Genomic DNA, 21,589 nt, shown 5'->3' on the forward strand with positions numbered 1-21,589 from the left:
AGTAAGCCCTGTCCTGTGGCCGTGCGGCATGTGGTCATTGAGGGTCAAACCTAAAAATAACAGGGTGCATTAGTCAGGATTAGATTTGGCTGCAAGTAATAGGAAAAGCCAAGTAGCAATAGTTTACACAAGATGGAAGTTTATTTCTCTGTCCTGTCCGAGCCCAGAGCTTTGCAGGCCTGGTGCGATGGCTCTGCTCCACGGTTTCCTTGGGGAACTTGGTCTCCACCATTCCTGGGGCGTGGATTCATGGGCTTATGGTTCAAGATGGCTGCAAACCTTCCATCATCACATCTGGGTTCCAGGCAACAGGATGGAAGAAGGGAGGAAAGATCTCATGAGGAAGGATTGGAGTTTGGCATGTGACACTGCTCGTATGTCCTGTTACTAGGATTCACCACGTGGCCCCACGTGTCTGCAGGGAGTGGGGAAGGTGGCCGTGTGCTCAGTCTCTCTCCCTCCTCTGGGGGATGAAGGCATCGAGGATGGTCCCGGCTGGGAAGCTGGGCCGGACCAGGGCCTGCAGCGTCTCACAGGGACCTTCCCCAACGGGACGTCCTGCCTTGGGGCAGGCTGGGCTGAGCCTGCGGAGAAGGGCCCAGGGAGGAGGAGCCCACTCAGGGGCAGTGCTGGGACAGGGAGGCAGGTCACCTCTTCTCTTTGGTCACAGCATGCCAAGAAAGTGTGGCCCGGGTCTGGGGAAGGCCAGGCCCGCTCCCAGGAGAGTGGCCAGAGGCTGGGGGCTCAGAGGCCTCAGGGAAATGAAGAAGCGCTGCGGGCGCCAGGGCACCTGGCGGGGAGCAAGGTCCACCCCAGGACCAGGGCGCGTTGCCCTCGGGACTCGGGCCAGGGAGGGCCCAGGGTTGCCAAGTGGGTCCCTGGAGGCCCCGGCCCCGGGGCTGCCCCTCCTGGGCTCCTCCAGGAGAAGCCGGGAGCCGGGTGTTTATCGAGGCCCTTGGTTCTTAAGCCCAGGTGGCCGCAGCGTGGACATCACCAACCAGAGGTCAGGCTCCGGGCTCCCGGGCGCCTCCTGGGGGCCCGCAGCTTCCTCCTCCAACGTGACGCCTCTCAGGCCGCCAGGCAGAGCCAGGAGGGATCCGTGGAAGCCTGGTCTTAAATGGCAGCTTAACCAAATCGGTTTTTAGAATTTTAGTTCTGAAAAAACTTTTGACTCCAATATTTTTATTTTGAAGGATTTTGAACGAGCAGTGATCACCTGAGTGAGCCCTGATGGTCGAGGTCGGCTCTCTGGCTTCTCTCCGGCTCCACGAGCCCCTCGAGACAGACAGGAACCCAGGGCCACCCCCAGGGCCACCCCACAGCCGCAGCCCCTGCTGAACACTCAGCAATCACTGCAGACACTCTCCATCCTGTTTTTACTTTTTCAACTCTTCTTCGCAGTCTGGAAGGAGGAGAGTGCCTGCCTTTCCTTCTGTAAAATGGGAGTGAAACTCCCGCCTCTAACAGGCTGTGATCAGGTTCTCCCACGCAGCAGCTGCCCCGGGCTGCCCTCCGGCCACGGAGACTCAAGCACTGTCCAGTAGAAAGGGAGCGTGGGCCGCGTGGGCCATTTTAAATAGCCACACTGAAAGGGCAGACAGGAGTGGGCGGAGTTGATTTTAAGAACACGTTATTCGACCTTTTCTTCTACCGTATTTTCTGGTGCTGGGGTTTAAACCCAGGGCACTCGACCACGGAGCCCCCTCCCCAGCTCTTTTTTATATTTTGTCTAGAGACAGGGTCTCGCTGAGTTGCTTAGGGCCTGGCTCAGTGGCTGAGGCTGGCTTTGGACTCATGGTCCTCCTGATTGCTGGGATTCTAGGGGACCCCTGCTCCTGGTGCTCAGTGGCCTTTCATGTGCCTGTTTGGCATCCAGATGAGTTTTCAAGTCTTGTCCATCTTTAAATGGTGTTTTGTGTGAACTTGGTATTCACACAGTCAGGATTAGATGGGATAGTCCATGACAAAAGCCTGGCAGTCAAGAGACCCTCCTGTTGGCACTCTTTCACTGCGGGCTCCTGCCGTGACATCCTGCCTCACCACAGTCCTCAAAAGAGTGGGACCAACCCACCATGGGCTGAAACTTCAAATCTGGGAACCCAAATACACCTTTTCTCTTTTTAAGTTGATTATTTCAGGTAGTTTGTTATAGTGATACGAGTTGACTGGCAGACAATACTGTCCAAACTGTGCAGGCTGTGGCCCCTCCTCTGACATCTCTCCTCATTCCAGCCACCCCAGTATCCCCTCAAGGGATTGGGCACTAGGGTGCCCACCCACACCCCTGAGCTTACTGACCACTGTCCCTGGCAGTGGACAGCAGTGGTACGGCCACTAGGACCATCAGTCTCAGGAACCAAACGCACCTACAGCTAGAAGAGGCCTTCAGACCACCCCGTCCCTCCCTGTCCACTCGTGGCTAGTACACTGAGGCCCAGAGAGAGGGAAGAGGTTGCCCAGTCCCCGCAGCATGTGACCGGCAGGCAGGGCTCTGCTGGCGAGGCTCACTCTGGCTGGCAGAGATGCCCCGGGGTGGTGCCCTCCTCCCGACATTTTGGAGGTGGGTCAGTTTTCAGGGGACACGGGCTGCCTCGCCCCCTGCAGCACAGCTGGGCACATCTGTGTTGTCTCCTGGCTGCCCCTCCAGGCACAGCCGGGGCCTGTCACTGCCTGTGAGCCTGGGGGCAAGGGAGGCCATGTGGCCAGCGGGGAGTGGAGGTGTCCACGCCCTGTGGGAGTGGTGACAGCTGTGGCCAGCTGTGCTCCTGCAGGCCCTCTCCCTGTGCCCCCTCCCCTGTTTGAGCCCGTTCCCATGCATGGCCCCTTGGCCCGGGACGCTGGGAGGGGTCTGGGAGGTTCCGTGAGAGCCGCTAGAGGAAACGTCCGCTCTGCCGACAGCCAGCTGGGGTCCGCCCGAGCCCCTCCTCCTCTCTGACCGTGTGTTTTGGTGTGGGGACTCGGGGGCTCATTCTTACCATCTTTGAGGGAAAATAAAGGCGGGGGGAGAACTGGGGGTGAAGGGGGTACGGCTCCTGGGGACCGGGGTGCGCTCTCCACAGAGCTGTCCCGGGGCTTCAGGGGTGAGGGGAGACGGGGAGGGCTTCAGGGAGAGGAGCTGGCCTGGCTCAGGCTCCGGGAGGGCCCGTGAGCCTGGTGGTCAGTGTCCTGTCTGGAGACCCCAGGGTCAGGGGAGGCTCTGGGGCGGGGGTCGGCAGGAGCTCTGCCGTGGCTGGCCTTGTGTGGGTCTGTGACCCACCCTTGGTGACTGGAGGTGCTGCTGGGGTGCAGAGCCCCCCTGGTGACGCGGGCCTTGGGCCCCACTGCAAGCAGCTGGCGTGTCTGTAAGGCTGCAGAGTGGGGCTGTCCCCGGGTGCAGGGGCTTAGGGGCTGCCCCTCCTCCTGGACGTGAGTGCTCCCTGGTGCCCGGCTGCTGAGCTCCTGGAACGTCCATGTCTCCTGCCCTCTGTGAGGTTCCCAGCACCTCCTTCCCAGGGCCTGGCTTTCAGTCTGCTGAGCCCTTTCCCCGGCTCCAGAAGGCTGTCCCTGTCCTCTTGCTCTAGATGCCAGCCCTGCCCCGTGACCAGAGGAGAAGACAGGAGCACAAGGGGGAAGGAAGTGCCTCCTCGGGGAGCACCAAGCACCCAGGAGTTAAGGGCGGCAGGCCTTTCCAGCATTTTGTTCTCAGACAGTGCCCAGTGGCCCCTGGGACACTCAGGCCCAGGTCTCTCCTGTGGACAGAGCGCCCCATGCGTGCTGGCCTTGGCTTCTGCTATGGCCGTGTTGACCTGGGTGCTGCTGCGACCTCGGGGCTATGCTCCTTGGAGCCTTGACCTGCTGAGCTCTGCTGGTCTGGGTGACGCTGGCCTCCCTTTATGACGTTCACGGTGTAGAGAGCTGGGCTGTGGCGCACGCCTGGGATCCCATTCAGGAGGCTGAGGCAGGAGGATCTCAAGTTTGAGGTCAGCCTCAGCAGCTTAGCAAGAGCCTGTCTCAAAATAAAATATAACAGGGGTTGGGGATGTGTGGGTCAGTGGTAGGGCACCCACCTAGTGTGTGCCAGCCAGGCCCGGGTTCCATCCCTCCGGCTGCGAAGATGAAATGCAATCTTAAAAAGAAATGGAGTCAAGGACTAAAGCAGGTGTGTCTGGGTGTCTCCCTGCACTCGCTTGGAGGAATGATACAGAGGGGGTGACATGGCCTCTGTCTCTGTGCAAGGAGGACCTGTGGATTCCTGCTGCGTCCCCACCCCCTAAGGAGACTGTCCTCCTGCGCCCTGTCCCCCAGACCCTTCATTTCCAGTGGCACCCCTCCTCACACCTCTGCCCTGGTTCTTTCCACTCAGCCGCTGACCCCCAGATAATCCCTCCCAATTGTCTTATTTTTGCCAGGGGAGTGTGAACCCCAAGGTCACGGTCCTCCTGTCCCTGTGGGTAACTCCCCTGAGGCACCAGCAGGCCCGCTGAGGGCTGGGGTCAGTGAGCCTGTGAATCCAGCCCCATTGGTCTGCGCTCCTGCTCCCTGGAGGTGGCAGGGCACGGGTGGCCCGGTCCCCTCCTGCCAGTCCTCAGGCCCCTCCCACCCCGCACACCCTCTCGCCCGCAGGTCTGGGGTCCTGAGGCTGCCCGCGGACTATGGGTACGACGGCCAGCACAGCCCAGCAGACGGTCCCGGCAGGTGCCCCCTTCGAAGGCTTCCAGGGTGGCGGCGCGGTGGACGGGCGGCCCTCACTCAGCGTCCACTCCTTCCAGACCATGAGCGTGCACAACAGCAAGGCCAAGTCCATCATCCCCAACAAGGTGGCCCCGGTCGTGATCACGTGAGTAGCGGGTGGGCGTGGCCACGATCCTGGAGGACCCGCCCCCGGGAACCCCTGGAGGTGCAGCCGGTGGCGCGCACCTCGTGCCAACAGAGGGCTTTCGGTTTCATACGCGAACACACTGAGCCCAGAGAGGGTAAGCGGTCTTTCTGGAGACGCCCAGCCAGCAGGCAGCAGAGCTGGGTTTCTGCTGTGACTCCCTGAGCCCCTGTTACCACTTCCTCCGCGTCAGAGTGTGGAGAAAGGGGAGGGGCGGGAGGGGACATCCCTTTGAAAATAACTTTTGACTAAACATTTTCAAAGGAAGTGTATATATATTTAGATACATGGAATATAGATGTTTTCTTTCAAAGTCGGTAATTATGGCTCCAAAGTGCGGTAAAGGATGGGTCATCTCGGGGCCTTGGGTGGCGGCGGGTGGCGGTGCGGGCCTGTGTTCCCAGCAGCTCTGGCCATGGAGGCGGGGTCGAGGCCAGCCTCAGCAACTCAGGGAGACCCCGTCTCGAAATAAGAAAGGAAAAGGGCTGGGGCTGTGGCTCAGCGGTAGAGCGCCCCCTAACATATGGGAGGCCAAAGATACTGTGTCCAACTAAAAGGTAAAGTATATTAAAGAAAAGAAACAGAAAGGCCTGTGCAAGGGCTGTGCTGGGCACCCGTGCTGTCCCCAAGGGCAGCTTGGACAAGAGGTCAGGTGCGCTCGCCATGCCTGTCCACCCTGCTCCTCTGCCGCTGGGCCTGGGAGTCTCTGTTCTGACAAATGTGTTTGGGGCCAAGTGTGGCGGACCACGCCTATAATCAGTGGCTCAGGAGGCTGAGGCAGGAGCCTCAGCAACTTAGTGAAATCCTGTGCTCTGTGACCTAGGGCAAGCCTCTCGCCCTCTCTGGGCCTCAGTTTTCTTATCAGTGTAATCTGAGATGATATCAAATATTTTACCAAGTGCTGGGCCCTGAACGGCTGCTGGCCAGCTGTAAAGACCCAGCTCAAGGCACCGTGTGTGGCCTGGGGCCCTCTGAGCGCTGCCCTCCTTGGCCAGCGGAGTGCTGGAGGCCGAAGGACCCTCGGGGGTCATGCGGTGGAGGACCGGCACCCTCACCCTGCAGGCTGACTCTGCCCGTCACCTCTTCATGATTGTTACTGGACACTGTTCCTCCTCGTCACTTCAATGGCAGCTTGAGCGCTTGTCCCCGAGGCCATGTGCCCAGAGTCCACGTGCTCACTGTCGGTCCTCTGGAGAGGAGCTCTGCAGAACCCGATGGGAGCCTCCCGGAGCAGAGCCAAAAGCCCATATGGACGTGGCTGCGGGCTCTCGAGGTGGCCTGCCTGCCCGGCCAGGTGGCTCCAAGGCAGAGCAGCAGGGGCTGGTCTCCAGACCACCTGTCTGTGCTGCCCGCTGCCTGCCCTGCTCTGTCCTGCCCAGCCTTTCCTGAAGGCCGGCCTCTGGTAGGGGGGCCCCAGTACCAGGCCAAGACTCTGGGAGGCCTGTGCTGCGTGCTGTCACCGTCAGTGCTGTGGCTCTGAGTCCTGGATGCTGGGTGGCCTTACCCGAGGGCCCTCGAGTGCCTCTGTGTCTGCCGAAGGTTCCTCCAGGGAGTGTGGAGGAGCCACGGGTCTTGGGGTGATGCTGACCAGCCCCTGTGGGGGTTAGGCCACTGTACCGAGGTGACCCCCAGGGTGACGCCTGCGTCAGACAGAAGCGTCTCGATGGGCCCCCTGGGCTGGTGTGGCTGCCCGGCCCGTCAGGTTCCCTCGGTCTGCACCAGTGTCCTGGGCTGTGCCTTCTGTCCTGTGGCCCGAGATGCTGTTCTGCTTCTGCTGTTGCCTCTGGGTCAGAAGGCCTTCCCTCTGGGGGTGGCCCCGGACTTGCCCACTCCTCCCTGGCCAGGGCCGATCCCGTGACCAGAGCCAGCTGCACGGGGGCTGGACGTTAGTCCACAGCGGGGCGGCCCAGTCCCGCCACAATTCTGGGCTCTGTGTCTGAAGAAGAAGGGGACAGTGGCCGCTGGGGTAGGATGGGCAGTCTGTGCCCCAGAGGGGAAGCTGCGGGCTGAGGGTGGGTGGCCTCCTGTGGCCCTGGAGTGGACAGACGACTGACCTGGCTGCACCCCACCCCCGGCAGGTACAACTGCAGGGAGGAGTTCCAGATCCACGAGGAGCTGCTCAAGGCCCACTACACGCTGGGCCGCCTCTCGGACGCCACCCCGGAGCACTACCTGGTGCAGGTGAGGCCAGCCCTGCCCGCCTCGGGCTCCCTCCCCCATCTTCCTCTGCCCTCCCCCCCCCCCCCCGCCTCCCTCAGGGCCTCACCCCTTCCCAGAGGCCAGCAGCTTGCCCTCCCTCTGCGCCCCGTGGTTTCCCACTTGCTCCCTGCCAGGCCCCTTCCTCCCTCCTCAGGTGCCGGGCAGTGGAGATGGGCCTAGTGGCCGCTGGCTCCCCGGCTGAGAGCCTCCTCTGTTCTTTTCAAAGTTCTGGACTTGTCTGACTTGCTCTTTCCCTCCTAGAGGGGCCCAGAGAGCCAGGCCTCGGGTGGACGTCTTGGTCTCCCGTTGGCTGGGTGGAAGGGGTGGACGCAGCGGGTGCTGAGCCACGGGAATGGGGACAGGCTGCGCTTGCCCACAGAGGCTCCGGGCCGTTCTGGCTAGTCCGGGGTGCCGGCTCCCCTTCCCATCTGTCCCGGCCAGGGCCTGCTGGGGGCCCGGGAGGCACGAGAAGGTCCAGGGCTCCCTCTGCCCAGGGAAGGGCTCCTTCTGCTCCTCCTGCTCCTCGCCCGGGGGCTGGGCCGGGTTTCCTCCCTCCTCTGCTGGCCATTCCCGTGGGACCCCAGAGCTGGCCGGGCCGGGCAGGGGCTGAGCTCTGGCTCATCAGGTGCCACAGATGTGACCTCCTCCTGGAGTCCCTTCTCCACGTGTGCCCCTGGGAGGCGGGGACGTTGCCCTCTTCTGGGGGAGTCCCCGTAAGCCGCCCCTCTCCCTGTCTTTCCTCCAAGCCTGGCCCCGGGCCCTCCCGATGCGCCCAGGAGGGTGGTCTCTCCCTCCCCCCTGCCCTGGGACACCTGCCCAACACCCATGTCTTTTGGGAGCCTACAGGGGAACGCAGGGCAGAGCGTGTCCCTTCCCCCACTTCCCTGCTCCGTGTCCCCTGGAGTCCAGGACAGAGCCCTGCCTGTGGAAGATTCCCCGGGTCTCTGAGTGACTCTGCTGTGGCTGTCCCCTGCCAGGGCCGATACTTCCTGGTGCGGGATGTTCCTGAGAAGGTGGACGTGCTGGGCACCTCGGAGAGCTGCGGGGCCCCCAACTTCCGGCAAGGGCGCGGCGGGTTCCCCGTGTTTGGCATGGGGCAGCCCAGCCTCCTAGGATTCAGGCGCGTCCTCCAGAAACTTCAGAAGGACGGACACAAGGTAAAGTAGGCCGCTTCCAGTCCAGCCCCGACCTAGGAGGGCTCCAGGGAGGGGCGGCTTCCAGGCTCTGGAGGGGCCTGGCCACAGGCCCGGGAGGGCGGCGGGGCCTGCATCAGGCCTCGACTGACTGCCATGGTGGTCCTTGTGGTGGGCGATCCTGACGGCTGGGAATTCCGCCAGATGTTCATCGTGTGTCCTGTGTGGATGTGGGAACTCCGAGCCGTTCCGAGAGCCTAGGAGGAAGGGAGGGGGTGACAGGGTGACATGGGCCTGTTCATAACACAAGAGATGCCAGATGATGGCAGCTGACATGAATCGTGCCGTCAACCCTAAGGGAGGAGCTGCCAGGCCCATTTTGCAGAGGAGGAAACTAAGGCCTAGAGAGAATAGTGACTTGCTCAGGGTCACACAGCTTTGCCCCAAGACCCAAACCCAGGCAGCTAGACCCCAAGTGCCTGTTTCCTTCCCTCCTTCCCTGTTGGTGGGGAGGCCCCTAGGAACCGGGGCCAGGTGGGGCTCCCTGTGGCTCCCCTCCCAGCCTGACTTAAGTCCCACCCTCTCTGCCTGTGGGTGCTCGATGGCTGATGGCACAGGGGTGGGGACAGACATTTCTTCAGCTGATGTCATCGAGCCCCTGATTTATCTGGGGTCCTGTCCGGGAACTGTGGGCTCTCCATGTTGCAACACAGCAGGCCTCCGCACCGGAGAGCCCGAGAGCCATAAAGGACGCTGGCCCTGGGGGGGCTCCTGCTGACTGGGTGGTGGAGCAGGCGACTGGACTGAGCTGTTTGTCGGGGAGGATTCAGGTGGCAGGGTCCAGGGCGGGTGCTGGGCCTTGGAGGAGAGAGGAGCGGCCGGGCAGAGGCTGCGCAGGGCGAGGTCCCCGCCTGGTGACGGGTGGCCGTCTCGCGGCAGGAGTGCGTCATCTTCTGCGTGCGCGAGGAGCCCGTGCTGTTCTTGCGTGCTGGCGAGGACCTTGTGTCCTACACACCTCGCGACAAGCAGAACCTTCACGAGAACCTCCGGGGCCTGGGTCCGGGGAGCCAGGCGGAGAGGCTGGAGCTGACCATCCAGAAGGAGGTGAGGTGGGAGGGGTGGGGGCACTCTCCTGGGGCAGCCCGCCTGGCTCTCCCCGCCCCCACGCCTTGCTTCTGTGCTCTGCTTGGGGGGGAGACTGTCTGCAAGGCTGGTGCCCAGGTGTCCAGAGATAGGTCTTCCTCTTCGGGCCTCTCTGTGGCTGTCCCTTTGCAGCCTGTTTCTCTCCCCTGTGTTCAACGTCCTTGTTTAGAAAAGGGTCTGGGGGTCTAAAGAGCCCTGGACTAGGGAGCCCACGAGCAGAGTCGGTCTCCTCCTGTGCTGTGGGGCCCAGCGGGCGCTGTCCCTCTGGGCCTCTGTTGGCCCATCTCGAGACACCTAAGTCTTCCTCCTGCCCTCCACAGCACAGAGACTTGGCAGGGCTCTAAGGCAGTGGGCCCACCACAGGAGAGTGTAGGGGGAAGGTGGGGTCACGTGCCCCTAGGCTCCAGAGGGCAGGAGGCGAGGCCCAACTGGTGACATGGCCTCCTGCCTCCCCTCCCGGCCTCCTGCCTCCCCGTGCCTTAGCCACCCGCCCAGCTGAGCAAACCTCACCCGTCCTGGCAGCTTGATGCGTTCCTGCTGCCCCTGGGGCAGGGCGGGCATCCCCGAGTGGTGAGCCCACGCACAGCTGGCTGCCCCCATCCCTCAGGCGCCCAGGCAGGGTACAGAGGGCGTCTTTGGCCATGGGGTTCCCTCCTGGATGAAGAGAGGCCTGTGCAGCTGGTCACTCTAGAGGTCAGCTGGGACATCCAGGAGGGGCTGAAGGTCCGGTTGTCCCTGTGACCTCACACCGCCCTCTAGATCCACGACTTTGCCCGGCTGAGCGGGAACACTTACCACGTGTACCACAGCACGGGGGACCTGCAGGGGGAGCCCCACGCCGTGACCGTCCGGGCTGAGGATGACGTGCATGTGACCAAGGAGGTGTACCAGCGGCCCCTCTTCCTGCAGCCCACCTACAGGTACCAGGGCACCAGTCCTCCAGCTGTGGCCTCAGTTTCGCCATCTGCAGGTCGGGCATGGGGATGGGGGTGGGTGGCCTGCCTGATGAGGCCCTCCTCACCTGGCAGGTACCAGCGCCTGCCCCTGCCTGAGCAAGGTGCCCCCCTGGAAGCCCAGCTCGACGCCTTCGTCAGTGTCATCAGGGTAAACGGGGGCAGAGGCAGTGCTGGGACATGTGGGGACAGGGGCCTTGAGGGCTGGAGTCTGAGGGCGCAGGGTCTCTGGCTTTCCCTGGGGGCTTCGCCCTGAGCTGTGTGGGGGACCAGTGGGTTGGGCTGCACGGGGCAGCACCCTGTGTGTGTCTGTCCCTTTGGGTGAGTGTGTACCCTCTCTAGGTCTCTGCTTGTGTGCACCTGTGTGTGGGTGTGTATCTGCACACACTCTAATGACAGAGCCCGGGGGCCCTGGAGGACTGGACCCAGGGGGCTCGGCTGCTGACGTGCCGCGTGGCCTTGGAGAGCCCCCCCAGCCTCTCCAGCCCTCAGGTCCCTCATGGCCTTGGGGGACACAGCCGTTCCGCTGCACCGCCTCTTAGCTGGGGTTTCATGGGCTCCAGTGGCCTCTGGTCAGCCCTCAGATGCTGCCTTATTTAACTTGCAGGGCACAGCGGGTGCCACACAGGCCCGATGCCCTCTGAGTAGCTCTCGCTTCCAGTCCCTGCACCTGCCCCCTGTGCCCTGCTCCAGAGTCCCTCCAAGGGGTCAGCCTCCTGGGACAGGTGGGCAGGTCGGGTTGTGGATCTGCACAGGAGGCCGGGCCCCCTGTCCCCCGCTGGCTGTAGACGACGGGGCAGGGCTGGCTGGTGCACGAGCCCTTCCTCGCCTCGGCCCAGCCTCAGGGTCCCCAGGTCATACTGTGGCCTATTGTCCACGGTCTGTTCCCAGGAGACCCCCAGCCTATTGCGGCTCTGCGACGCCCATGGGCCTCCCCCGGCCCTCCTCTTCAGCTGCCAGTCAGGCGTGGGCAGGACCAACCTGGGCATGGTGCTGGGCACCCTCGTGCTGTTTCACCACAGTGGGACGATCTCACAGCCAGAGTGAGTGGCCTGGGACCCAGAGTCCCAAGGGGCTGTGGGAATGAGCAGGGGAGAGGAGGGGGCAGGGCTGCCCAGGATGATGGGACACATCCAGGAACCTAGAGGCAGAGCTGGGGCTCCTTTCCTGGCTGGTCACAGATTTGCTGCGTGACCTGGGGAGAGAAACTTGACCTCTCTGGGCTCAGTTCCCTAGTGGGAGAAATGCCCTTTGGGATCCAGGAGGAGCCTACAGTCCCCTGCTTCCCAGTGGCAGTGGGAGGGGAGACAGTGGGCAGCACAGCTGTCCCAGAAGCCTTAGGGAGCCCTGAGTAGTGGCTAACCTCCCGCCTTGTCAGGGCCGTCCCTCCGCAGACCAGGCCGCTGCCCATGGAGCAGTTCCAGGTGGTCCAGAGCTTCCTCTGCACCGCGCCCCGGGGGAGGAAGGTGGTAGAGGAGGTGAGTGAGGGGCGGGCAGGGCGGGGCAGCAGGCACGGTCCCTGCCCTCACCGGCAAGGGGACCTCCCCTCCTCACGCCTTCTCCCTGCCCACGGTCTTCTGTTGACGCTGTCCTCTCTCTCGTCCTCCTCACTGCCCATCCCTGACTCCAGGTAGACAGGGCCATCGCCGCCTGTGCCGAGCTGCACGATCTGAAGGAGGAGGTCCTGGAGGGCCAGCGGCAGCTGGGAGCCACCCAGAGCAGGGCGCAGGTGAGGCCCAGGGAGGCGGCTCAGGGCCTTTGCCTCCTGGGAGGCCGCAGCCAGGTTTGGTTAGCGCTGTGACCCGCTTCTTTGAGATCGACCTCTCTGGCTGCTTCTCCCATAAGAAAAGGAGTTTCCTGCTGGCCTGCAGGAAGGCTGAGGAAGAGGGGAAGTTTACTTTCCCTGACCGGGTCCCTGAGCTGCGAGGATAAACAGGATGGAGGGAGCTGCCGGGGGCTGGTGCTTGAGCTGGGACACTTCCCAGATCCCCCAAGTTCCTGCATTGGCCTTGTGTTACTATGATGAAATACCTGAGATGATCAGCTTATAAAGAGAAAATGTTTACTTTGGATCATCATTTGGGAAGTTTCAGTCCATGATGGAGGGGCCCTGTTCCTTTTGGACCTGTGGCGAGTCAGGAGGAATGTGTGGGGGGGCAAAACCGCTTATGTCATGGCCAGGGTGCAAAGTTGGGGGGGGTCCCATGGTCCCACCCTTGTGACCTAAAGACCTCCCACTCATAATAGCCCTCCCTACCCCCTCACCACCCGCCCTGTGCTGGGCAGGGAACCCAGGGCAGCTTACCACTGAGCCATGGCCCCAGCCCTTTTTAATTTTTTATTTTGAGACAGGGTCTCACTGTGGTTGAGGCTGGCCTCAACCTTGCGCTCCTCCTGCCTCAGCCCCCTGAGTCACTGGGGTTACGGCCCACTTCTTAAACATGGAAGAGACCGAGCCTATAGCACAGGGGCCTGTGGGGGGCTTTGGAGATCCAGGATACGGCAGCGCCCCTCAGGAATGAAGCTCCTGGGGTCTCTTTGTCAAGACCAGGATGTGGTCCTGTCTGCAGCTTCTGGAAGATGCTGGGCCCTGGGCGCTCTGACAGAATTGAGAAGTTAGGAAGAGGTCACCACCGTTCAGCACAGCTCTGGGAGCAGGTGTCTGGATTCTCTGGCCTGAGTTGCCCTAACACACAGTTTACCTTCTGCTTGTTGTAACTTTACAGCATTAGCTGGTCCCCGTGTGGCTACCTGGTCTTTGTCTTGAGATTTATTTGTTTGTTCTCGGTACCAGGGATTGAACCCAGGGACACTTAACCACTGAGCCCCCTCCCCAGCCCTATTTTGTGTTTTATTTGGAGACAGGGTCTCACTGAGTTGCTTAGCACCTCATTTTTGCTGAGGCTGGCTTTGAACTCACGATCCTCCTGCCTCAGCCTCCCGAGCCACTGGGATTATGGGTCACACTGCACCCGGCTCGGGTCCCTGGTTCGGAAAGGGTTTGAACACTTGATCCTGCAGCACAGAGGACGCGGAACAGGATGGACATGATGGGGGTGGCCTCGGAGGAGAGCTCAGTAGCCCCCACGCCCCCCCAGGCCGAGAGCAGGTCAGCACCAGAGCTGCGGGGCCTGGTGTGGTTGCCAGCCCCTCTCCTGGCCCCACCGGTAACCATAGCAAATGAGGTAGAGTTAGACATACAGGAGAACTTCCAGCCTGGCAGAACTGTGGTATGAAGCAGGGAGACCCTCTTCTGGGGTTTCCCAGGCTGAACTCCTCCTATCCTTCCAGGCATGGAGAGTGGGTCGCCTGAGAAACCCCATTTTTAGCACCTGCCCTCCCTTGCTGGCCCTTTTTTAGGGAAGCGGTGGCCAGCATGATGTCCGGCAGAGGGCGCTGCGGAGCCTGGAGCGATACTTCTACCTGGTCCTGTTTAACTACTATCTCCACGAGCAGGTGGGGCTGGGGGCTCCTCCAGATGTCCCCCCCATAGAGTGACGGGTGTCAGGGACCCCACGGAGCTGGGTGGGGGCGCGGGTGCTGTGTTGGTCCCCAGGAAGGCGGAAGTGAGGGACCTGTGGGAGGGTGGTTCCTGGGCCTGACCCCTCTGGCCTCTGCGTGGTGTCAGCGCCATCCAGCCTCCTTCGCCGCACTCTGGTCCCCGTGCTGGCCTTCTGGGGCGGGCAGGAGAGCTGGCCGGCGCTGTGCCTGAGTGCCCGTCTCTCTGCCTCGGGCCGCAGTACCCCCTGGCCCTGGCCCTCAGTTTCAGCCGCTGGCTCTGCGCCCACCCTGAGCTCTACCGCCTGCCTGTGACACTGAGCCCCGCGGGGCCCGCGGCCCCCAGGGACCTCATCGCCAAGGGCTCCCTGGTGAGTGGCTGGCGGAAGGGAGTGGGAGTGGGCCTGGCTGGGGGCCCTGCGGGCTTGGGGCAAGCGTGGCCCATGGGGTGGCAGGATCCTCTTGGGAGCAGGAGCCTCCTCGGGCCCCAGGGTCGGGCCACTCTTCCTTTTTATTTATTTTATTTTTCAGTTGTCAGTGGACCTTTAATTAATTAATTTATATGTGGTGCTGAGAGTCTCACCCAGGGCCTCCCACACGCCAGGCCAGCGCCCTACCTCCGAGCCATGACCGCAGCCCCTCAGGCCACTGTTCTGGTCCCTTTCCTGAGTCTCAGTCCTGTGTACTTTGGAGGGAGGCGGGGTGCTGGGCCGCGGTCCCTTGGTCCCAGCTCCTCTCTCTGAGCTCAGCCTCCTCCTCTGGGGAGCGGCTGCCCTGGCTCCTGTCCCCGCTGGGGCGCTGGGGGAGCTCTGGGTGTGCAGAGGGGTTCTGTCCGCGGGGGAGGTGGAGCCCCCCTCTGGACCACAGGCGGGTTCTGACCCTCAGTGGCTGCAGTTGGCTGCGGTAGGTCCCAGACTCGGTGCCCTCCCCACAGGAGGCCGATGACCTGGTCTCTCCGGATGCTCTCAGCACCATCAGGGAGATGGACGTGGCCAACTTCCGGCGAGTGCCCCGCATGCCCATCTATGGCACAGCCCAACCCAGCGCCAAGGTGACGCTCCTGGGGTCTGGGCCCCACATGGGGGGCGGGCAGGGTGTGGCTGGGCCCTTTCACTGATGGCCTCCGCCCCCAGGCCCTGGGCAGCATCCTGGCCTACCTGACTGATGCCAAGAGGAAGCTGCGGCAGGTGGTCTGGGTCAACCTGCGGCAGGAGGCCGTGCTGCAGTGTGATGGCCACACCCACAGCCTGCCGTTGCCCGGGCCAGCGCTGCTCCCCGACCAGCTGGAGGTGAGTTTCCTGCTCCTGCTCTGACTCCCCTGCCTGGGAGCCTTCTGGAACTGGCTGAGGAGGGTCTTCAGGAGCCCCCTGTTCCTGCTACAGATGGAGAAACGGGGCCTCGGGGGCGTCTCAGGAGCTGCTGGTGGAGGACTCCTGCTCCAGGGCTCCTGGGGGGCAGGGAAGCCCCTGGCAGCCAGCCTGGTCACTGTGGCAGCAGGCTGTGGCCCTTCAAGGTCGCTGCAGGCTGCCTCAGCAGCCTCTCCCTCTGTCTGTCTGTGCCAGGCCCTGGAGACCCAGCTGAAGGCCCACCTGAGTTCGACGTCCCCCGACACGAAGGGCCCACCGAGCCCCCGGTTCCAGACGTGCCTCACCATGCGGGAGGTCTTCAGCCAGCACCACGGAGCCTGCCCCGGTCTCACCTACCACCGCATCCCCGTGCCCGACTTCTGTGCCCCCCGAGAGGAGGTGAGGGGCCGGGCAGGCCAAGGCCGCTGGGGGCACACCGGGTGACCCCTACCTCCACTCCTGGGCTCAGGGAGGGGAGACCAGCCCAGTCAGCACTGGGCCTCACATTGTCTCCTGAGGCCTTGAGATTTAGCCCAAGAGGCTCGTTCACACCGTTTTCTATGTGTGTGTGTGTGTGTGTGTGTGTGAGTGTGGACACATACATATTGATCACGTGTTGCAGTGTGTGTACTCGTGTGTACTGCGTGTTACAGGATGTGCAGGTGTCTGATGGGGCGTGTGCATGGGGCATGGGGCCCCTGTGGAGGGTACCTACGTGTGCCTGGCAGGTTCTGTGGAATCTGGGAGGCAGAGGTGGGGTTCGTGCAGGAGAACATCATGCCGGGCTAGTGTGACGGAAGCAGTGTTGTGTGGCCGCTGTGGCTTCGTGACAGATGTGTGTTCCTAGGAGGTGTAGCCTGTATGTAAGGTACGTGGGTGTGTTCGTGGTGTGTGCCTGACGTGTGTTGTGAAGGGGTCACAGTGCGCCTCTGGACACGCTTCGATGCTACCCGGGCTCACATGTCCCTGCTGAGGGCTCCTGCCTGTGGTGTGTGGCCCCCTGGTGGCTGAGGGCAGCAGCAGTCTGAGCTCAGGACCTTGCCCTTGCATGGGAACCTGGCCTCGTCCAGTTGGGTTGGCAGGGGTGCAGGACCCGGGGTTGGCATGACCTGCTGGGTGGGGGTGGGCAGCTGGAGCCCCCGGGGTGCTGTGTCTGCTCACACATCCGGTCCCTGGGGTGGGGACGGTATGACTGCACCAGGGTGCAGCGGTTCACACACACGCCGTCTCGGGTGCCGAGTGAGCCGCATGTGCGCATGTGCAAAGTTGTGGGCCGGGCCCTTCCTGGGGTTGCCATCTGAGGGGGTGCCATGCCGGGAGTTGGAGCAGCCAGGAGGCCCCACCCTCAGCTGTGCCCTCCCACCCAGGACTTCGACCGCCTGCTGGAGGCCTTGCGGGCTGCTCTTGCCAAGGACCCAGGCTCCGGCTTCGTGTTCAGCTGCCTCAGTGGCCAGGGCCGGACCACGACGGCCATGGTGGTGGCCGTGCTGGCCTTCTGGAGCATCCAAGTACGTGTGGCCTCTTGCGTGAGGACGGGTCTGCCTGGCAGTGGTGGGCATTTGAGTCCCGGGGACACTGCCCGTGGCAGGAAGCCACAGGGAGCAGGCAGTGCCTGGGCCCTGGCAGACCCCCGCAGGGCCTTGGCGTGGGGGAGGGAGGCTGGGGTGCCCCAGGTCATCTGCTGTGCTCCCTCAGGGCTGCCCAGAGGTGGGTGAGGAGGAGCTGGTGAGTGTGCCAGACGCCAAGTTCACCAAGGGAGAGTTTCAGGTGAGTGTGCCCCGCGGGCTCCCGGGGGCGTCTGGGGAGGGGAGAGGAGCCCTGCGGTGGGTCTGGGGGTGTTCCTCAGAGCTCTCCCCATTGCCATCTCTTCTTTTCGGCTCTGGGGCCCTGTGGCGGGTCACTGGACATGTCCTCGTCTGGGTGACGTTGAAGACCGCCATCAGGCGCCTGGGACCCAGCGTGGGCCCCACTGCCCTGGTCCTTTCCCTGCTTCAGGTCGGGTGCTGAATGGACAGCCCGACACTCAGGCTCAGTCATCAGCCATCTGGTCACCCTGCAGCGAGTCATCCAGATACCACCAGGAGGTGGCGCCTCCCTGAGGGGCTAGTGTCCCTGTCTGCTCCTGCTCCCTGGCCAGCTTGCCCTGCGCCCCTGGCTGCAGCCCACACCTGGGCCTCCGCAGGGTCCTCACCTGCCGTGCTCCTCCTCCTCCCTGGGCCTCTCCTTTCTCTCTTTTTCTGTCTGGTTTTCTGATTCTTTTCTTATTGTGGTAAAATATACATAACAGAACGTTTACGTCAGGCGCGATGGTACATGTCTGTAACCCCAGGGGCTCTGGAGGTGAGGCAGGAGGATGCAGGTTCAAAGCCAGCCTCAGCAACTTAGCAAGGCCCCAAGCAACTCAGCCAGCCCATGTCTTAAAATAAAAAATAAAAAAATAAAAAATAAAATCGGGGGTGGGGATGTGACTCAGTATCCCTGGGTTCAACCCCTAGTAACAAAAAAAAAAAAAGAAAGAAAGAAAATTGACTATTTTAAAGGATACAGTTCGATGTCATTAAATATACGTACATTGTTGTGTAACCATCACCACTGTCCATCTAACTCTTTCATGTTGCAAAACAGAGACTTTGCCATATAAAACTGTGACTCCCCAATCGCCCCCTCTCCTAGCCCTCTGTTAACCACCCCCAACTACTTCCTTCCACTGGGGATTGAACCCAGAGGTGCTAAACCACTGAGCTATTCCCTAGCTCTTTTTTGTATTTTATTTAGAGACAGGGTCTTGGTGAGTTGCTAAGGGCCTCACTAAGTTGCTGAGGCTGGCTTTGAACTCATGATCCTCCTGCCTCAGCCTTCTCTTGGGGTTTTGATTTGCACTATCCTAATGATTAACCTTGGGCAGCTTTTTGGGGCTTATTGGCCACTTGTGTGTCTTCTTGGGAGAGGTGTCTGTTCATTTCTTTGTGTTTGAATTGGTTGTCTTGTTGTTGAGTTTTCAGAGTTCTTTACATATTGATCCCGTATCAGATCTGTGTTTACTCTCTTGGTAGTGTCCCTTGATGTATAGGTTCTTAATTTTTTTAAAAAAATTTTGTTTTATATGGTGCTGAGGATCGAACCCAGTGCCTCACACATGCTAGGCAAGCACCCTACCTCTGAGTCACAATCCCAGCCCCACAAGTTCTTAATTTTAGTGAAGTCTAATTTGTCTGTTTTTGCTTTTGTTGGGCTGGCTTTTGGTTTTATATCCAAGAAATCAAAGCAAATCGAATGTCATGAAGCTCCTGTGCGTTTTATGCTAAGACTTATGGTTTTAGCCCTCACACTTAGGAGTTTGATCCACTGAGGTGATTGGCGTATGTGGTATGAGGTAGGCCCAGCTTTATTCTTTTGCATGTGGAAAACTAGACATAGAGTCTCGCTGAGGGACTGGCCCTTCTGCCCTGGCGCTGTTGTTGGAAACCACTTGACCCTGTGGATGAGGTTTATGTACCAGCTGAATGCCCAGTTGTCATGCGAGTCCTGCAGACTGCCCAGCCCTGGGCCAGCTTCCTGAGACATTTGGGAGCAGGGGGCCCTGCCCTGGGATAGGGCTGTGCATGTCCCTCCCTCACTTGCTGGTGGTGCGCACCAAGCAGGTGCTACAGACTGCCCCAGCTTTGTGGGGCCAAGACGTGAACGTGAGCACTGGAGTGGGCCTCGGGAGGGAGGGGCTAGGCAGGGCGGGACAGGGTGGGGCCTTTGTGTGCTGAGGGCATGAGCCCCCAGGAGACCAAGGAGACCAAGACCCTGGGTGACATGTGACTTTCATATAAAGGTGAGAGTGTCATATTTGGTCTAGGGAGCAGGAGGGCAGGGCTGAGGCAGGGACACCAGCCAGGGACTGAAGAGGCAAAGGTGTTAGAGGTCTGGAGGAGCAGGCTGGAGGGGTGCGATGAGGGCAGATTTGGAAGGGGGTTTGTTGGGAGGAGAAGAGCCCTGCCCCGTGACAGCCTCAGTTTTCCCGGGAGTCAAGGGGTACTCTCTGGTGCTTTCCTGTGGGGCAGGAAAAGGACCCGAAGGGCCCCCACATTGCTTTTTCCCACATGTCCTTGTCTTCCCAGCCCAGCGTGAGACAGTTGTCCCCTATATAGATTAGAGTTCTGGAGTGTGCGTGCGTGCGTGTCACATACACGATGCGGAATTGTGAGCTGACTGAGATGGCGCAGCGGCGCACCACCTGCCCCTTCCCCATGGGAGGGCTTAACATGTGTTGACCTCAGAAGAGAAAGTGTCTCTAGACTGTAAGCTGGAAAGCCACTGGCATAGCCGAAAAAGGATCACAGTACGTGGCCTTTTAGAGTCTCGGTACCCATGTTAAGAACTGTGCAGAAATTGCAACGTGAACTGCGTGCCTTGCGGCCCAGTGGTGGAGCGCTTGACCGGCAGGTCCGAGGCCCTGGGCACAGCCCCTAAGCAGAAACCAAAGGTCAAAACACAACACTTTGGGAGCCTGGCCTGAGAGGCACAGGACCCCACCTTGTCAGTCCCTGCCTGAGAGAGGGCCAGCAGGGCTCTGCAGCCAGGGCCTGGCCTCAGGCTGGGGTGGCCCTTCAGAGGGGGCTGAGCCAGCTGCCTAGCCTGGGGGCCCCCACCCCACTGTCTCTCGTGTGCTCCTCCCCCTCCCCGGGCCCAGGTGGTGATGGACGTGGTGCAGCTGTTGCCTGATGGGCACCACATGAAGAAGGAGGTGGATGCAGCGCTGGACACAGTCAGCGAGACCATGACACCCATGCACTATCACCTGCGGGAAATCATCATCTGCACCTACCGCCAGGTGAGCCTCACCTGCCCAGGTGTGCTTCCAGATGTGCCCAGCCCCCATGGTGGCTGATGGGGTGTGAGGTGGCTGGCGGTATCGCAGGCTCGCCCTCTGCTCTTGGTCACGTTTCCATCTTCCAGAAGCAGAGGTGATCCCTGAAAGGGAAACCCCCAACCCCGCTGATCCTGTCCCTGGGGCGTGTGCAGGGGTGATACGAAAAGGACCTGACCGCTTCGTCCCGGGGCCCATGGAGAATGAGGCCAGGCAGAGCCCCTACCCGGGCCCGGCGTTGACTCTGTATTCTGTGGAGATGGGGACCCCGGTGTGCCTGGGTCAGAGGCGGGTAGATGGCAGGGTCCTGAGGGCCTGGGAGTGGTTGTCAGGCCCAGCAGGTCAGCATTTATCCACCAGTTCCCCCAGGACACGGTCTGTGCTGCCCTGGAACTGGGCCTGGCCCCCATTGGCCTCTTTCTTTGGTCTGCTCAGTTAAAAATGAATTTTTCATTAGAGCATTAGAGTTACACAGAGTAGTTGGGTTCATTTTGACAAAATCACACATGCATGGAATTTGATTTGACTCCATTTCAGTCCCTTCCCTCCCCTCAAGTTAATTTTGAACAACTCACTAAATTATAAAAATGAAATTTCTATAACAGTTTTGGATTTCATGTAAAATATGGATTTTCATCCTATCTCAGTGTGCCCTTGTGTCCAGCCCTCTTGACCCCATGCTCCCAGCTTGGTCACACTTGGCTCACCCACCTGCCATCACAGGACCAGGGGTCACTTGGGCATCACAGCCTCAGGCCTCAGGGGGGTGCACTGACCTGCCCACTTCTGTGCTCCCCCGGCTTGGGAATTGGTTGGCTGCTGAGACAGTGGGGTGCTGGGGTGGGAGGGGCCACCAGAGGTGGGGTGAGAGCTCCCCTGGTGCCAGCTCGTGTTCTGTGCTGCTGGTCTGTGATTCTCAGGGACAGCTTCCAGCCATAGCCTCAAGCCAGCCCCGGGCCTCAGCCTGCAGGTAGGACAGATGAGCAGAGTGATCCAGACTTCGCTCAGGGTCCTGGGGCAGGCACAGCATTGGGAGTCAGATAAGATCAGAGGTCAGCTGGGAGAGGGTTCTGCAGACTTCAGGGGCTGCCAGTGTGGGGAGGGGAAGGTGGATAAGGAGCTTCTGGAATGGACTTGGTGTACTTTGGTAAGACACACGTGTTTTCTCCAGAGCCTGTGGTTAAATTACACCCTGGGGCTTCTGTTGGGTTACTTTTGGGTCCCACTAGCCCTGGTCTCTCATGCTGCCACCTGGTGGCAGCACCGAGTCAAGAGGCTGAGCTCCTTCACTTTAAGAACTCACTGGCAGAGGGCAAAGGTCTCAGGCTTCCAGATGTTTCTGCAGCTAGAGGCCCAGGCAGTCCAAAGGGGGTGGCTAAAACTGGGCACAGTGGTGGATGCCTGTATTGTAATTTTGAGACCCTGTCTCAAAATAAAATAGAAATGCAGCTCAAGGGTAGACTGCTTGCCTAGCATGTCCTAGGCCCTGGGTTCAATCCCTAGTACTAGAGAAAAGTGGGAGGGTTGGGGGTAACACCTAGTCCTGCTTCAAAATACCACAGACACCGCCCCATGCTGGCTGAGCTCTGCCAAGAGTCCCCTTCTCT

At 61.0% G+C, this 21,589-nt stretch overlaps 1 protein-coding gene across 4 annotated transcripts in view; it reads left to right on the forward strand.

The window, feature by feature from the left end:
• Window positions 1-21,589, forward strand: part of Pald1 (phosphatase domain containing paladin 1) — a 62,320-nt gene that overhangs the window by 21,809 nt on the left and 18,922 nt on the right. For all 4 annotated transcript variants that reach the window (XM_026405827.2, XM_026405826.2, XM_077798367.1 and 1 more), the window contains exons 2-18: window positions 4,603-4,816; window positions 6,934-7,036; window positions 8,032-8,211; window positions 9,127-9,291; window positions 10,090-10,250; window positions 10,359-10,434; window positions 11,175-11,326; window positions 11,662-11,761; window positions 11,914-12,012; window positions 13,644-13,739; window positions 14,024-14,152; window positions 14,716-14,832; window positions 14,915-15,070; window positions 15,344-15,526; window positions 16,495-16,635; window positions 16,823-16,894; window positions 19,806-19,946. In XM_026405827.2, coding sequence (XP_026261612.2) covers window positions 4,632-4,816; window positions 6,934-7,036; window positions 8,032-8,211; window positions 9,127-9,291; window positions 10,090-10,250; window positions 10,359-10,434; window positions 11,175-11,326; window positions 11,662-11,761; window positions 11,914-12,012; window positions 13,644-13,739; window positions 14,024-14,152; window positions 14,716-14,832; window positions 14,915-15,070; window positions 15,344-15,526; window positions 16,495-16,635; window positions 16,823-16,894; window positions 19,806-19,946 — 2,256 coding nt within the window. In that variant the 5' untranslated portion in view covers window positions 4,603-4,631. The remainder of the gene's footprint in view (window positions 1-4,602; window positions 4,817-6,933; window positions 7,037-8,031; window positions 8,212-9,126; window positions 9,292-10,089; window positions 10,251-10,358; window positions 10,435-11,174; window positions 11,327-11,661; window positions 11,762-11,913; window positions 12,013-13,643; window positions 13,740-14,023; window positions 14,153-14,715; window positions 14,833-14,914; window positions 15,071-15,343; window positions 15,527-16,494; window positions 16,636-16,822; window positions 16,895-19,805; window positions 19,947-21,589) is intronic.

The sequence above is a fragment of the Urocitellus parryii genome, chromosome 5 (genome assembly GCF_045843805.1).
Source record: "Urocitellus parryii isolate mUroPar1 chromosome 5, mUroPar1.hap1, whole genome shotgun sequence".
NCBI classification, from domain to species: Eukaryota; Metazoa; Chordata; class Mammalia; order Rodentia; family Sciuridae; genus Urocitellus; species Urocitellus parryii.